We start from the raw sequence: 17,630 nt of genomic DNA on the forward strand, positions 1-17,630 counted from the left end.
CGCTGGATCTCTGCACGTGTGACGATTGTTTTCTCTACAATGGCTCTTAAACGACGAACTGATCATGACCACGAATAACATTCTCGCTTTGCTTACAGATTAGGGGATTATAATATGCGCTTCCGAAGATGCTGCACGGTTTTGCACAGCGCGTGGGTAGAGGGGAGAAAGCAAGATGGTCTCTTGCCATTCCCAGCTCCAGCAGCCATCGAAACACGGCTGCAATAAAAGTCGCAATGCCCACGAGGTGCGCGACTCTTCGCTCAAGGCCGATTGCAAGACGTATAAGGTGATGCACTCCTGCCTAACTCGTACTGCCCCTCTGATGCCTCGTGCTCGATTTATTGCTTTGATCAAGTGGAGGAGAGACCGGTTTTCACAGCAGTGTTTGGAGCGACGCGGTGAATAGGAATGAGCGCTGACCCCCTTTCCTCGTCTTGGATGCGCCTTGCGCTGTAAACAGGCTGCATTACGGCGAGTTGTCCGAGGCTCTGGTCGCAGAAATGTACAAATAGTATTTATTGACATGTTTATTCTGATCAGTGCTCTTAATAGTATACAGGAATGTCGATAAATTACTCCCGCAGGGAATCACACATTATCTTTGTTATATTATTCCAGTAAGATGGTGCCTCAATCCTGCTTCTTATCGCTGTTGTTGGCCCTTTTTTCATAGTTCAACCCTTCCACAGCTAGGAGGTAAACAAAATCTAAGCTGTTCGACAGAGCAGGTTGCATCGTGCCGGCAACTGGCTTTAGCCCTACCATTCCAAAACGGTTTAGGATGCCTATTTGGCCATCAAAAGATACCATGACATGCAGCAATTGGAGTACGATATATTTCTGTTTATTTTCTATACTCCTCTGTTGGTAATCAGTTCAGTTCAGTCGTTCAGTCGTGTCCGACTCTTCGTGACCCTATGGACCATGTCACGCCACGCTTTCCGGTCTCTCACTATCTTCCTAACATCACATAACTTCATCTGCAGCGTCTCGATGATGCCATCTAACCATCGCGTTCGCTGCCTACCCCTTCTCCGGTGGCCCTCAACCTTTCCCAACATCAAATCTTTCTTCAGCGACTCCTCTATTCTCATCAGATGACCAAAGTAGCTGAGCTTTAACTTTAGAATTTGACCCTCCAATGAGCAGTCATGGTTTATGGTCGACAATATCGACTGATTTGATCTTCTGGCAGTCCAAGGAACTCTCAAGAGTCTCCGCCAGCACCACAATTCTGTTGGTAATACGAGGTCATTATTTAGGTGAGCCACATAGCAATATCTGTATTTAAAAACAAGAAAACAAATGAGGAAAAATAGCAAGACAAAAAGCTTGATGATATGACAATTGGTTCACAGGAAGGGAAAGGCGCAGTATCTGTCACACTTGCTATGTGGACACCTGAACCGCGCCGTAAGGGAAGGGATGGAGGTGGGAGTGAAAGTGGAGAGAGAGAAAGTGGAGCCGTAGTGGATGGCTACGGATTAATTTCGACCACCTGGGGATCTTTGACGTGCGCTGACATCGCACAGCACACGGACGCCACTTCGTTTCGCCTCCATTGAAACGCAGCCGCCGTGGTCGGGTTCGAACCCGGGAACTCCGTACAGTGGTCGGGCGTCTTACCACTGCACCACCCCGGCGGGGCAATAGAAAAGCTTGATGCAAAAACAGGTATTCAGAATGGGCATGTAAGGACCTCAGCTTAGTACTCTGAACGCATACATTTAATAAAAAAACTATTACAGCAGGGCACATGTAAAATCGGAAAATGAATCTAAAATAGAAAATCGCTAAAAAATATTTCCATCAGAAAGCGAATAGAGTTAAGCGTGTCAAAGGGCAGCGAATTCGACATTAGGAACGGCGCCATGAAATGGACATAACTCCTTCTGACATATCAGTGTAAGAGGCGTAATGTGGTTCGATATAACGTAGACATTACCACTTAGGAAACTAGGAGATTTCGACATGCGGCAAAGTGTATTGAAGTCGAAATACAAACCAATCTTTACATCAAGAGATGACCAGCGCTGGCATTTTTTCATCAATGCACCATGTCCGTACTGTTTGAAGAACTGTTATCCATTTTTTATTTACTTCTTGTCGGCAGGATGAGACAAAAACAGCAGAGCCTAGTCATGAAAATCACCGATAACACGCCCGTCCATCAAAAAACTTTTTCGCCTATTGTCGAACTTACTAGGTTACAGTTATTTGTGGTGCCCACTCAACGGGCAGCTTCGATCTAAAGATGGCAAAGCTGAGAAAATAGCAGGAAATATTTGAAAAGAAAAAACGTTTTCCTCGCTTTTTGTCGAGGTTTGGAAAGTAGGAAAAAACGGTAAGGAAAGAAAGATAAAGTACGTTGCTCACATAAATGCTTGGAAATTTATGTTGATCGCTAAAATTGATAGACGGCTGATTGGCTGATTATAATTAAAAAGGAACACTATATTTTAAGGCTGGAATTTGGTTTTGATTTCACAATTTAGGCTTTGTTCAGAATCTTTTTCATAAATGCCAAATTCAACTACTGAAACTTGTCATTACGCCGAAGTGCCGCATTTTTTTTCTCCTCTCCTCTATACAGTTCTTTCCGGGGCCGCGGTTAGTATAAGAGATTTTAGGTAATTGTTTCTCACTGTTTCGTTTTGCACAGAACGTGTCAGGTATGAAGAGATTTGGGCTATATTGGGTTTCGCTATTTCGCCTTTCATATGAGAATGTGTCACGAAATAGAATTTTGAGAGCACTTTTTTATTTCGTCGACTATACACCTTATCAGTCTCATATAGCCCCTTGCCATTTATACAGCGCCACCATGCTGGTGCAGTGGTTACGGTGCTCGAATGCATGGGCCCAAGGACGCAGGACCGAATCTCGGCCGCACCGGCCGCTTTTCGATGAAAGCGGGAAGCTAGGCGCCCGTTTACTGTGCGACGTCAATACACGTTAAAGAACACCAGGTGGTCGAAAATTCTCAGCCTTTTAGTACGGCGTCTGTCATAGCCTGAGTCGCTTCGGAAGTTAAACCCCGTAAACCAAACCAAACCGAACCAAACGAAACCACTTATACAAAAACTGATTTCTAAAAAGAAATGACAGCTGAGATTCAGGCTTAGCAGCTGGCAGCAATCATTTTATTCTTTTTGTTTATAAAAGACTCAAGGTCGCTGATGGCATAACAAGATGATGCTATAGGTTGTCGTGACGCTGGGGCTATGTCGACCCGGCCTTCACTTGGTAGCGTGCAGAGACTCGGGGTTGATGAGGGATTGAATCTTTGAAGTTGGTGAAATATATACAAGCAGGTTTAATGGCACTTTGAGAAAACTTATTTACAAGATTATTTACAAGAAAAAGAAGGGTACATCAGCAAAATGGCAAGCGTTAAGAGTTCATAGCGAGAAGCGACTGGATGAGCCGTTTACCCAGGGCTCAGAGCGACATTTCGTGCTCTGCAACGTCCTTAAAACCCCCTATGTCCAGCCCCTCTCTGAAGATGCTGACCAACCAAATCCAGGGCACGCCCCTCAGATATCGGCATCCAATCGAACACATCACTGCACTGATGGTCTGAAGCACTGACTGGCCCGGCATTGTTTCGTTGGGCCTGGTCACTTGTTGGCGGGAAAAACTTGGGAACGGCGAGGAGGTACATTTCTATTCTTCAGCCAAGAATCGATAGGCTGGTTCCGGCAAGTGGATTTACTTCTCAGAAACCCAAGTGCACGTGCGCGCCGCATACGGCTCCCAGCATTGTCCCTTTCCAACAATTGCAAATCTTTCCTGCATTCCCAGGAAATCCTCTAATGGCCGTAATCACCTTGCTCCTTTCTTGTCCTGTACGTCAGCGGACGTGTCACTCTGTCGTCTCCTTTGGACAATAGGCATTCCTTACTTGACCATAGCGCTTCTCGACGGGAAGGGTGAAAAATTAACGAAAGCACTTCCGGCTATTTCCCGCAGGGGGACATTTCTTTGTGTTTTTCTAGACGTTCTCTTGACAGGGTCAATTTGGCATTTGCAGGGTGTCCACAAAGCAAAACAGGCTTACAAAACAGGATTCCTGGAAACAGGCTCACTTAGAGCCATTGTACCAACAGCACATATCCACAGCACTTATCCATGCCCACAGGCGAACAATAGAGCGCGCAAGTGCGGATGATGCACGGTCGTAACAAGGTCTAAACTGTGGTTGGCAGGATCATTTACAAACGTGACCATTTCGCAGAACATTTGTTTCGCTGTTGTACAATAATTATCGTCATATCCATTCCAGAAATACCATTAAAAATAAATCCAGCAGCTTTTCTCAATGTGAGGTCTGGAAATGCTGTTTGGTTAAATATGGCTATGCCGAAAAAAATTGAATTTATACAAAATGAAATAGAAGTAAAAACAACTGTTACACCACTTGAACGGATTAGAACAATCTTTAAAAGCTCGAACCCAAAAATATCGTCATAACTCCTTGCGATTTCACTGATTTAATGAAAAATGCTATTTACTTTAAGGTTTGATTTAATGAATTTATTTTCCCAAAGCGGCTCGGACTATCAGAAACGCCGCAGTGGAGGATTACGAAAAATCGGATCCCCTGGAATCTCTTAAGGTGCACTGACATCGTACAGCACACGGCCGGAGCCTAGCTTTCAGCTTCCATCGAAAAGACGCTGCCGCGGCCGCGATTCGAACCCACATCATTGGGTACAGCAATCGAGCTTGTTAACCACTGCATCACCGGGATGGGAGGTCATTTTTAGGCTGTCCCGGAAACGTTACAAGATAGTGAACACACCTAACAGATCGCATGCGTTTACTGAGAAAAACTAAAAACACATGCAGAAAAAGAAAAAAAAACGCATTTTTTTTTGGCAAATATGGCAAATTTTGAACTCTCAAGATTTCACAAAGACAAAAAAGAGGAACCGTTGACATCGAAGCACTGAGATATAGCTCGAAAATGCAGGAATACGTCCAATACTTATTTTCGCGTGATTTATTTGGAGAGTAAAGAGGGGAGCTTTCAATTAGACGCTAAAATGTACATAAATAAGGTACGAGTGAGAGCAACTGCAGGTAAATAAAAAAAAACATAAAGAATATGACCTTTACATTTGGTCACATGTTTGATGCACGGAAAATTAGATAAAATCGAAGTATCACAAGAGGATCGCGGGATTGTAAAAAACGCATTACGACGTAAATATAAAACGACAAGCCTAGAAGAAAACACCGAAAAGGGGCACTCCTTATTGTGACATGATCGACTGCCAAAACATTATATACAGCTTGGTTTAACTGCGCAACAGAATCAACTAAAGAAAACTAATCACAAATGAAAAACTAATCAGGCAAAAAAAAAAAAACGGGAAAAATTGACAAGGAAAAAAGGTCAGAACTTTGTTCCCTTGCACTACTCTCAATTACTACTGTTGTCATTTCAGTCGGTACTCATCAAACAGGTTACTGAAAGGTGTATGTTAGAGCCAACTAACACTAGCATCTGTACTTGTTGTCACTTGTTCCTATTCCTGCGCTCTGATGGCAAATTTCACGAGTCCCTCTCATATGCGGCAGTACAGGCCGCAACGCATATAGATTCAACAGCCTGGAAACCATGAAAAGTGGCATTGGTGTCATCTTATAACCAAGTAATGCGGCGCAACTCATGTAGGAGCCGTTATAAGCAAGGAAAAGAAAGGCTGCTGTTTCAATGTGGCTATAAATCTTGAATAATATAAACATCACATTTTTCGTAGTACGCACTCTCGTCTGTGTACGCAGGACACTCAAGCAGGAGATCTTGCACAGTTTCAACCGAACCACAGTTGTCACAAAGCGGACTGTTCAATTGACCAAAACGGTATCGCAAGCTATTTGCATATGCACAGTTCAGGTGGAGTCGGTGGTAAAGAGTTTCTAGTTGGCGATGAAATTTCGGAGGGAGTCTTGATCTTAGATGTGGGTCAATCGAGTAAAGAAATTGATAGTGATTTGCTACGGTAGCAAATTTTTTAAACAGTTGGGATGCATCAGATTTCGTGAAGTAGGTCCAAATGCATCATTGATGCTGGTGGCCTTTAAGAGCCCCTTCATCTGCTTTTGCCCCGCCGGGGTGGCGCAGTGGTTACGGCGCTCGACTACTGTTCCCAAGGACGCGGGATCGAATCCCGGCCTCGGCAGCCGCATTTCGATGGAGGCGAAAAGCAAGGCGCCCGTCTGCTGTGCGATGTCAGTGCACGTTAAAGAACTCCAGATGGTCGAAATTTCCGGAGTCCTCCACTACGGCGTCTCTCTCTCATAGCCTGAGTCGCTTTGGGACGTTAAACCCACTAACCAAACCAAACCAAAAAAACAAATCATCGGCTTTTTCATTGGCTTTAATGCCACAGTGGGCTGGTATCCACTGAAATCTTATGCAGGGGCCTGCGGCAGTAGTCAAATGATGCAGATACTCGATGTCAAGAGAAACAGGCTGAGGTTTGGTTTTGTTCGAGCAGGTTATACATAATTTGCAGAGATGCTCTGGAATCCGTGAAGATAATTGACCCATCGTCCAGAGGTCTGGCACAGGATATAGGAACCAGCTTTTTTGATGCCATGGAGCTCAGCTGTGGTAGATGATGTCTTTCGCTGCAGCCGGTAAGACAGGACATGGTTTGTTGAAGGGACATATAAGGCCACAAGAAAAAGTGTCTTGAATAGCTGGACCGTCGGTGAATATGTGGCTGTACTGTGTATATGCCTTGGCTAAGTAGGCAAGAGCGGCGTGCAGAAGTCCTGCCTGTGGAATGCAGCTTTTGGCATCCACGCCAGGAACATACATGTTCAGTTTTAGAGACGATAATGTCCATGGGGGAAAGGTGAGTGGTAGTAGATGTCATGGCGCAGTAATAGTAGGGAGGGGCAGAAACTGTGCAGCTTGACACAGCCAGAGTTGCATTGAGGTATGTGGAGACAGTTTAAGAAGTGCGTCTTCCCTCGAAGGACATGTCGGAGACGGTGCGCATAGTTTCTTGGGCGGCAATCAATTCTAGCGGGAGACATCCTGCTTCTGCATGTGTTCTTGAGGCAGAGGAACCCTATGGGAGGCCAAGGCATATCCGCAAGGAGTTGTTCCGCGCGGCTTCAAGAATCTTTTGGCTTGTTGAAGGTAATCTTTGAAGCATCGGTAAATAGTAGCGCAACGCTCCTTCAACGTAGGCCTTTTCAAGCAGTACCATGGACCGACACTTGCTGCCCCAGCGTGTTGATCCCGCCATGAATCTGAAAACCTGTGTTGCTGCAGTAATTCTCTCGCGGAGTGTTTTAATCTGAGGAACCCAAGAGAGATTACTGCTAATTATAACACCTAGGAATCTGTGTGATCGTACATACGATAGTGACCATCCACCCAGAAGGAGCGGGTATTGAGTCATGCGCCTCATGCGCCATAAGGACAACTCTTATTGGAAAACAGACGAAAGGGCTTGCTGCCTGCCATTATATATGTAAAACGAATTTGTCCGACACATTTTGAATGAAACCCCATCTACTTGCCAGATAAAGTTATCTAAAACAATTTCAGTTGGAGTATTTTGGTTCGCTTGATGATAAAATGTTTACGAAATTATTCAGAGACAGCTAAATATTAAGAGAATATGTCGGAGCAGGAATAACCAGCCAAATTATTTCAATTGTTTCCTAGTGGTTAATATTTGCAAGCCATGGACAAACGAATGCTTCCCGTATATTTCTTTTGTGCGATCATTTTAGTTCGTAGTAACAGGGAATAAGGAGGTGGCCCTCGATCATTTCTGTTTGTTTTCAGAGATAATGTTGTGTTCCTGCAGAAGACATATTTAAAAATTGTAGTACTATTTTATAGCGAAAAGTGCTCCCAAGCGTTAGACACCCCTCCCAGCCTTGTTTTCGTACTGTGCCAAAGAACAGCGCTGTTTTTTCGTTCAACCCCACCAAACGTGCAAGCCTTTTGACCGCACGTTCTCGATACTAGAATACATTGCATCAAATATGCATGCGACCTCTACGTAAAATAGCTGGAATGGCAGCTGGCCAAGGAAGTAATAAAGAGGGCTTTATTATATGCAAGGATATTGGCACCAATCGCCACTCGTTCCCTTAACAGGTAACAAACTAAGAATTATTAGCAGGCGTGCTCAAGCTGCGGCAGAAAGCATTATCAGCAGCGTATAGCTGTGCATGTTCATGTTCACATTGCTGAGGTTGAAAGCTGGTTTATTCGTTACATGTCATTAAAAAAAGAGCTATCCAGGAACCAGGTTGTTGTAATCTTTAATATTATAGTCCGCAAGTTAGTGACTTACTGTCAGTACAAAAGCTCAGTGTTTAGGACAAAGCAGATTTGGGTATCTCAGAGCTGAACCAAATTTATAATACTGTTTTAACTTATCCTGTTATTTCCTCAAATTTTAATTTTTCAATCCCGGTGACATGATTGCGAAATTGTGATTATGGGCTCTACATTGCGCGTTTTGAAGCGCCGTATAGACAAAATGTGGCACCTTTTTATGCCAACGTTTTCCTATGCAAATATGGTGACTGTTCCGCAGGATTTGGTTTGGTTTGGTATCTGGGGTTTAACGTCCCAAAGCGACTCAGGCTGTGAGAGACGCCGCAGTGAAGGACTTCGAAAATTTCGACCATCTGGTGGTCTTTAACGTGGGTTCTGAAACGTGCACTGACATCGCACAGCACACGGGCGCCTTCCTTTTTGCTTCCATTGAAAAGCGGCTGTTGCGGCTGGTATTCGATTCCGCATTCTTGGGCACAGTGGTCGAGCGTCCTAAACACTGCGCCACCACGGCGGGGGAATATATTTTTATACACCCGAGATTTTTTTTTAGTATGCATTGCAGCAGATAGCATATCTGCAAAAAAAAAAAAAAAATAAAAAAAAAATAAGCGGAGTGCATGGTATACTTCTTAGTTAAGTAGCGGGTGACTTTTGGCACCCCTGGGACTGTAAATCTTTTAATGGCAAGGAAGGCCCATGTCCTCACCTTTGAAGGCATTGCGACCTTCAAGCGTTACGCAAGGGTGGTTTTGTACGTGTGATAATTCCAAACATGCTGCCTGATTACTTTCGGCAAATGCGGTACTTGCGCAAGTCGGGTACAGAATATACGGGGGGGGGGGGGGGGGGGGGCGGGAGGGTATAATTTGTATTATTTATTAGACATTTATATACGTTGCTTCAACTAACGTCCATTAGAGCCAAGATGCTATACGCACACTTGCAATCAGCATTGAGTTAAGTTTAATCTATCATTGAAGTTGGAATGTATATATTTTCATTGAGTAGATATAGCATCGGAAAACGTCTTCACTGTCCTCAACTCAGGCGACAACGCGACGAAGCTTTTTCTATAGCTGCCAAAATTCGCTCTAACTCACCAACAAAAAACATTTTTCTTGGAGGAGCTCTACGCCCTCCGCAAAATACGAATGTTAGGTGCCTTGCTCTCCTAATGGACCCCTGCTATTCCAGTTTCAATGCAGGTACCCTGCCTCAATCTTTTAAAACCTCCCTCTACTAGCGGTGACGGCCACAGTACATTTCTGGGAAAACCATATAGGCAAGCAACGCAGGCGGGGATTGCGTGCGCTCGAAGTTACAGCAGCACTTTTTCATGGCGCCACTCCGGCGTGTTTGACTGGGCGCTCTACAGAAACTTGGTGGAGAGCGGAAAGGGTAGGGAGATGTGCACCGGCACTTATCGCGTCTTCCGCCATTTTTATTTTGCTTTTCGTTTTCTCCCTCCGTCGATGAGCGGAGCTCCAAGGCCAATCTTAGTAAGCGGTACGGCCGTTTATAATTTTATTGCATATTCGTTTTTTAGTTCTCCATCGCAATGCAGGCGCTGAATAACGCGCTGAATAACGCGCTGATCGAAGAGAGGAGGAGTTGAGTGCCAGACACCTGTCATCTTGAGTCCGGCATGCGCGCGTCACACTTTATTGAATGAGCTAAAGAACCGAGCATCCCGTCTTGTGACGTCACAGCTCCATCCCGTGCACGTTTTAGAAGAGCCTGAGATTTACACAGGTATTACCTCAATGTTCCAGAGGCTTAGTAATTCACATTAAAGTGTGCAAGAACTGCTTTCCGGGAAGCGTTATGTGATATTGCCCTGCGCACCACATGAATATTTTTCCTCGGCGTCACCGAAAATGTACTTTGCGCTATACCGAAGTGAAGAGTAAATGCTTGGGCGTAAGAAAGATTTCTCTCTCTCTTACATCTGCATTCGAATTGCAGACTGTCGTCTCTGGAAGGCACAACATGACTTTATGTTTGAAACGAGGCACTTAATTCAGCTCCCGTGCATATTCGAAGAATTTTGTGAGCGGAGATAGGACTCCCGAACAGCCATCTATGTAATCAACGATCGAAAAAGTGAAACCTACTATGCAACAATATATATAAATAATATTTTATTAGTAAAAACACTAACTGCATATTGTCTAGTAGCTCTGCTAATGTTATTGGAATGATGGACGCAGAAACATCACCAGCGCAAGCCCTGATTTAGGACGCATATGTGTCGAAAAAAATTACAAATTATTATTAAGCCTTCTAAGCCAGTCATTGGCTGGTTTAGAAAGGGATATCACTGCGTAGATAATGGTCGATTATGTTAACTTGAGCATCCTTGTTCACTTGAGAGTCTATTGTGCCTATTCGTTGTATGTTAAAAGAATGGAATAAACAACGAATACAGTGTAGCGTGGTTCAGAATTACGTAATGCTCATGCATATAGCATGCGGTTCTTGAAATTGCGGATTCATTTGCTGGACTAACATTAGGTATCAGTTGCAGCATGCTGCCCCTTGCATTCCATAAACTATATTTTCTTCGCCAGCCTCTCAGCCACCACCTCAGGGAGACAGATGCCTCTCCAATCCTGTTCTGTGCCTTCGGAGGTCGTCTCGTCCCTGCAAATTTAATCCCATCCTCCAACGTAAGACATCACCGCCATTGTGCATCGCGGCGTGCTTGCGGCGTTAGTCGTGTGGAATGTGATCAAACCTGGATAGTAGGAGCCGAGTTGGATAACCCTTTTACTTTAGATGCAATATAAAGACGGACAGAAACGAGGCCCTCCACAGGTGGGTCAGGAAGCAAATGTAGGGATAAGAGCTTTTTTTTATGACATGGTGCGAAAGGGGTCAACGCAAGCTGACTGCAATGAATTCATTGAAAACGGTTCTTTTTTCTTTCCTTCATGTGGACAAAAGTAAAATCATAGTTCATAAATTTCACGGGCAAGAAGTATTGGTTTAGAAGCTAGTAGAATAAAAGCAGTCATACGCAACTAGTGGTATGTAAGTCGATTTTCGCGTCAGTGCTGAGTTACTGTGGTGGCCACTTAATCGACTACTTTGGTTGGCATCTATTTTAAATGTAACCTAGCCCTAATAAGCACCACCCTCGTCCATACCGACAGCCGTGGCTCATCCTGTGTTACTACGGACCAGTTTGTTATGCACAATCTTACGCAATAAAAGGAACATAACACATAGCAGACAAGCACAAGGAACTGTGGGAGCTTTGACTGTTTATTAGTGGTACGGGAAGTATATTAGGGTATAAATTCACAGTTCAGGTTCGTCTTATCCTCGCAATATGCTCGGAAAATATCAGGTTATCCTGATGTCCCTCTTTCCCTCCCTCCTGCCACCTCGCCTTATTTATTTTTTTTTCCAAGAGGGCATTAGCCTCGAAAACAGCACTATTGTTTTCCTTTTCAGCCTGAGAACATTCCAGGGTTTTGAGAGAGTTGAGTTCATTTTTGGGCGGAAATGTTGTTGGCGGTGATCAATCACTGTGCCCTGAGGGATATTTCAAAGAGACTGGTAAGTGCTTCAGTTATCCCAATATATATTTTAGTGCATTTCAGTGCAGCGAAACCTTCCTGTCTATAATACTTCTTCAAGGAGTTTAAGGTTATGATTAGATAATAGATGTAGCTACAAGTAGCAAACAAGAGGCACGGCGTGAATCCTTTCTTCAAGCAGTCAATATTTTAGGCAGTCTAGTAAGAGGCATAATCAGTATTTCCACTTTACAAAGTATTTTCTTTATCAAAATTCTTTTTGGTGTTTTTGGAGAACAGCGAGCCTGCTGCTAAGCTGTGTGCGCTGACTTAGCTCTTGTGGAAGTGCTTCCCATTGGAGCCGGTGCGCCAAAAAATGTCACCATCATGAAATTCGAAATGCACGGAATGCACTACAAGCCACACTAAGTGGCTCAGAAGCAGACCCCCTGGGCTTTGCACTTTTGACAAAGACTGTACATATCACAAGGTGCAGCATTATTTGAAACGGTTGGGTAATCACATTACTAGCTTTTTTTCCAGATATTTTGTTAGTAAACAGGATCATGAAGATCGGGGCCCACAACCAGTTGCAAGTTATTATCGAATGCAAGTACGACAGACACGTCGCCGCTAAATAAAGACTTAACGAAGAGGGCAACGAGACTACCCTATCCTTAAAGCCTTCCGTATTACGCAATAAGAACCCGTCTGGCACTAAGGAAAACGCAATTGCCGAATGCCCGAGGCAACCATGATGTTGCTCTGGCGAAAACTTCGACGAAGCATCTACATTGATGTCACGCGCTAGCAACAGCAGCTGCATTCTTTCTTGTCGGCGCTTGCGCGTATTCAGAGTCAAAAAACCAAACAAAAAGTGCGGCACTTGGCGCGACCAGTTGAAGCGCCATCTTTGAAGCTGACGGCGTGCCCGGCGGGTGATTGGAGAATGGCGACAACGATTGTGGTGCTTCTTGCGGTATCGTTATCAGCGGCATCGGGTCTAAGCAATCCAGGTAGCGTAACCTCATTATTCACTTCTTCACAGTTAGGTATACGGCAGGCAGGCTGCTCATCTGGATGTGAGTGGGACCATAGCTATAGTTGTAGCATAGTTGTATAGTATAGCTATAGTTGTAGGTTATCACGTCGAGGTTCGTGTTTAAGACATGTACCGCAAATGTAGAAACTTAGAGGCCAATATTATTTGCATTACCCACAGCGGTGTTCTCTGCTCTCTAAACATAGACTTCTGAATCAAGAAATGAATAGCCTGTTCGATGCTGGTTCGAGTTATTAGTAGGAAACATGAGTTCTCGCGAACTGCTTTCATACAGGGTCAAAGCCGAAAATGTGACCCATGTATGCGTGTTAGTGCAATTTGATCTGCAATATATGTTTTACTAAATATTGTTGCAGAGTATAAGCCACAGTGCTTACTAACAAACGGATGTTCCGTCTCCTGCTTTGATTGTTTCTGTGCCTAGCATTCTCTCAAGAAAAAATATGTGCCTACATTTCTACACTCTACACCACTGACGATATTTATAGATGTCTGTTATACTTTGACACTATAACGACTTGGTGGGCGATGAATTGACAATAGGCTTTTTTATAGCAAAGAAACTTAACGCGATCAAAGTGCCTTATAACCCCTCTGGGATCTGGAGATCATTTGAAATTTTTTATTGGACTATCATCTAATTTATTGGTACTAAGGAAGGATAGAAGCAAAACCAGGATTTTTACTTAGAAATAAAACCTCTCATTGATGGAAGATTTCTATAGAGTTGAAATCGTGATTTTCTTTCTAAGTACCAAAAGTGACATTTTGGAGACCACGTAGAAACATTGTTTTCCATGCTGTGCACACTGTTTCTGTACGAAGCTGCACCCCATTATGACAAAAATTAAAAGGTAGATATATTCCCTTATTTATACTCATGAAAGGAAATGATCTAATCGACTTCTACGCTACCGCAATCAAACTTGCCACTGTCGTTACCCAGAGCGGACATGACAGCTCGGCCGACTATATAGTCATTGTGAAAATGATCTCTGGTACAAACCAAATAAAAGCTGTAAATATTGAGAAAAGCGTCATGCCAACAATTTAAAGTGTCGACTGGGTGCTGGGAACATGCTTCTAGCTCAACATATTGTATTTATCATCAACAGTTGAAATTTGACCGCCCAGTCATTTACCTGTGTATCTTCTTAAGCCTCCCCTCGCGCGTACACTCCCCTCTTTCTTACCTTCGAGAGAGGCCTGAAGTTGTGACCTTATCATCAGGTCGTTACCCCTGTGACTCAGCGCCAGGTAATTATTATACACCCATTATTGCATATTGGTCTGCTGAAACCGGCGTATTAGGGCATTGTATGTGGAAAGCAAAAAGAATGTAGTGGCTCTTTAAACTCAGAAAACTAGGGTTCAAGGCACGCCAAAATACGAAGGGTGGTTAGTGTCAATTTTGGTGCATTTTGACGTCTCCTTACACTAATCTTAAGAACTCATGGCATTCATACCGCATATTAAGAAAGTTAATATTTGCGTCAATTTTACACGCTATCCTTTTTAACATTTCTGTACACTAGTGATTTCTGTAATTGAATTCATTAATTACCGTAGACGTCATGGGTGATTCCACGTCAGCTTAGCTAACAGCTGTGATGTTTGGAGCTTCCTACAAAATGTAGAATGCGTTGAAAAGACTGCTGAAAATTAGTTGCATTTTATTCAGGCTAACTACCTCCCTTTTCATACACACACGGACACTCTCTCTCTATTTTTTTTTGTCTCCTCCACACAGTGCCGGCCTACCTACCATCTCCAATCAAGTGCGGCATTAACGAGGTTTACAAGACGTGCGTGAGCAGTACATGCTCCGAAAACACGTGCTACTCCGCAAAGCCGAGTGGTTGTATCGAGGACTGCGCCTCCGGTTGCTTCTGCGCCGACGGATACCACCGAAACCAGCTGCGTCGCTGCGTCAGTGACTGCCGAAGGCAAAGCACAGAGTTCGCAAATATTCAGCCTCGATTATATCCTCAGCCTAGGCCACAACCGCCCCATGCTCTTCCTTACCCTTACTCCGGCCCAAATAACTACCCAGGGCCTTGGTGGTACCACAGTTAACTGCGCAAAACAAATGTGCAAAACTGTTGAAACAGTTACATGAAGTCCAACGAGCACGTAAGGATGTATGTGCGTGCTGGCAATAAACACACCGTGTCTGCGTTTTTGATAATCGTTGTTAAACTGCTACTCCGTTCTGAATCCGAAGTCAGAACGCCTGGATGAACAGGGATTAAAAATTTTCTGCCTTCCTAAGTGATTTTTACTCGAAAAGTTCTTTATCTGATAATGTTTGTCTTCATCCAATTTCAATTGATATGCTTTGTGACACTAAACGGTATAGTGTTTCTAAGTGCAATTTATTTAATACAATGTCCCAAAATTTGCACAACACAACACTGCACTTAAAGTGATTTCTATACATTATCTACAGGTCAGGTTCTGCTTGACGTAAGCTTTGCGTGGGAGTGAGTGAATTGATCTGAGTATCAAAAGTAGCATATGAATAGATGTCAGAGATGGCTCTTGATCCAATAAAGTGTTAAGGTAATGTTGCGGCGATCGTCATTCCACTGAGAAATTATGCATCGTGCTACCCTGCTTAATACCAATCTGATCCGCCCATGAAGGACCAATGCGTGGCGTTTTCCTACCGCTCAAAGTTCCCTACGTGAGATCATTACATCACTGCGACAAACAAGCCCTGCTTTGCTTTCACCAACGATGCCTGACCTGATTAGTACGAATTGAAGCGAAATTCTATATTGATCACATTTACTCGCAAATTAATTGTTGAGATGAACGTGTCAAGAGCTAGGGCTTCCTTGGTCATTGTGAGAAGCGATAAGTTAACATTTTACTAGTCGTTTCGTGTGCATGCGATGTTAAGCAAATATAAGTATCTGACACACAAAAATATTGAAGTCGAAATAAATTACAATACAATTAGTATAGTTGAGTTTATTGCTAAATATTGCTTCTTCGAGCTGCGGTTTCCTTCATTGAAAGAATTGTTCATATCAATGTCATCGCTGCAGTATTTGGTTCCCGAAATAATGTTTACCTCAGAGTCTAAACCTTAATTTTCAGTGCGACGAGTGTCCAGGTCGGCGCTTCAGCAATACTTTCACCGCTTCCATCAGACGCCATTTGTATATTTGAGGTTGCCGCACAAAAAGCATTCAAGCGATAGAACGAAATGCAATTGAAATTCCACAGTCCAGCTGAATATGATCAAGGTCGCAGACGAGTGCAGCTCGCCCAAGCCCTCAGAGTAAGAAGATATCCTAGTAATATAAATTACGCTCGTCCATAATGGTTTGGTGATATCTTTGGAAACACGATTTCTTCTCTTCCTAAACAATTACTGTGTTAAAATAATGCTTCGCCCCCATCAACATCAAGTCAAGGTCTAAAGCTCAAGTTAGCATCCCCTTTCTTCATCGTCAAGAACTTGTCGCTCCCTATAAGGGCTAATATACAGCAAAAGCATACTCACCCAGTCGCGAAAAACTGCAGAAAATTTGCTACTGTTACTACACAATTTCTGTGCGGTTCTTGAAGGAAAACCTGCTGTCACAACTGAACGTTCTGTAATAAAATCCGAAATTTCTGTAGTTACAACATAAAAGTGCTACAGAAGAAGAGGCAACAGAAATATACTACAAAAAAGCACCCCAAAACTACCGAAAATACGTTTACGACGGAACTACAGAATATTCTCTCTTATTTTTGACACGGTATACTGTAGTTTTTTTTTCTACTGAGCAGTCACACCATGAAGGGCACAGCTTATAGTCTAATGTCATATATTAACGCAAGTATGGTAATAGGTTATATAATATATTATTATACTGTAAAAATCTCATATTAGCCCCTATACGCCTACAGGCATTTTCGGCCATAGTGTGCGCGTAGAATAGCAGAGAGATACAAAGCTGGAGAAGCTGGGAAACCAGGAATGCCGTCCGTTTGCGTCATTAATTCCGTCTTTTCTGTGCCTACAACACTTAATCCGTGATAAGGTTATAACGCCGTTCAGCAGAAAATCCAGCGTCGGCATTGCACGCGAAAAATCATGAACATGTCTCTGACAGCTGGAAGGTAACATAGCCAGGCCGCTTATTACCAAACCATATCCCATAGGAGCACTCGAGCAGACGACGCTCTGTCGCGTGGATAGATGGATGGGTGGTATATAGGTGCGTCCCCTTTGAAACGGAGTGGTAGCAGTAGCTATCATGCTCATTTTTCTCCTTATATCCTAATTATTGTTTTGGTTTGGTTAACTATACCATCATTCTATTTATTGAGTTTTTGTTTCTACATTGCTAACATTATGTCACTTTTCTGCTTTTAAGCCATCAATCTTCCAGACGTTTTTTGCTAGCTTCCACCGCCGGTTTATTCACCCGGTCATTGGTATTTCTAAACCCCAGAGCTTCAGGAAGAGTGACTGCGCCTGAATCGACTTCCAGATAGATACCATTACATTCGAATATAATATGGTTTTCACTGGAGTTACCACATACAGCACATCCTTCACTTCATTGTTAAATTTCTTTTCGTAGCTGCGTGTTGTAAGGCACCCTGCTCAGCTTCAAAACATAGGGCACTGCCTCCTGGGTTATCAAAGAAAGCTTCCTTCCTAATCTGACTTTTCCACTTTAGATATAATTCCACAATCTGTTTCTTTTCC

General features: G+C 43.4%; 1 protein-coding gene across 1 annotated transcript in view; it reads left to right on the forward strand.

Moving 5' to 3' along the window:
* Positions 1-15,846, forward strand: part of LOC146189367 (uncharacterized) — an 84,356-nt gene extending 68,510 nt beyond the window's left edge. Inside the window, exons 2-4 of the mRNA XM_084604208.1 lie at positions 10,900-10,998; positions 12,710-12,869; positions 14,667-15,846. Coding sequence (XP_084460334.1) covers positions 12,803-12,869; positions 14,667-14,992 — 393 coding nt within the window. The 5' untranslated portion in view covers positions 10,900-10,998; positions 12,710-12,802 and the 3' untranslated portion in view covers positions 14,993-15,846. The remainder of the gene's footprint in view (positions 1-10,899; positions 10,999-12,709; positions 12,870-14,666) is intronic.
* Positions 15,847-17,630: the final 1,784 nt, after the last annotated feature.

This window comes from Amblyomma maculatum, chromosome 5 (assembly GCF_055883805.1).
Source record: "Amblyomma maculatum isolate TAMU_Amacu chromosome 5, ASM5588380v1, whole genome shotgun sequence".
NCBI lineage: Eukaryota > Metazoa > Arthropoda > Arachnida > Ixodida > Ixodidae > Amblyomma > Amblyomma maculatum.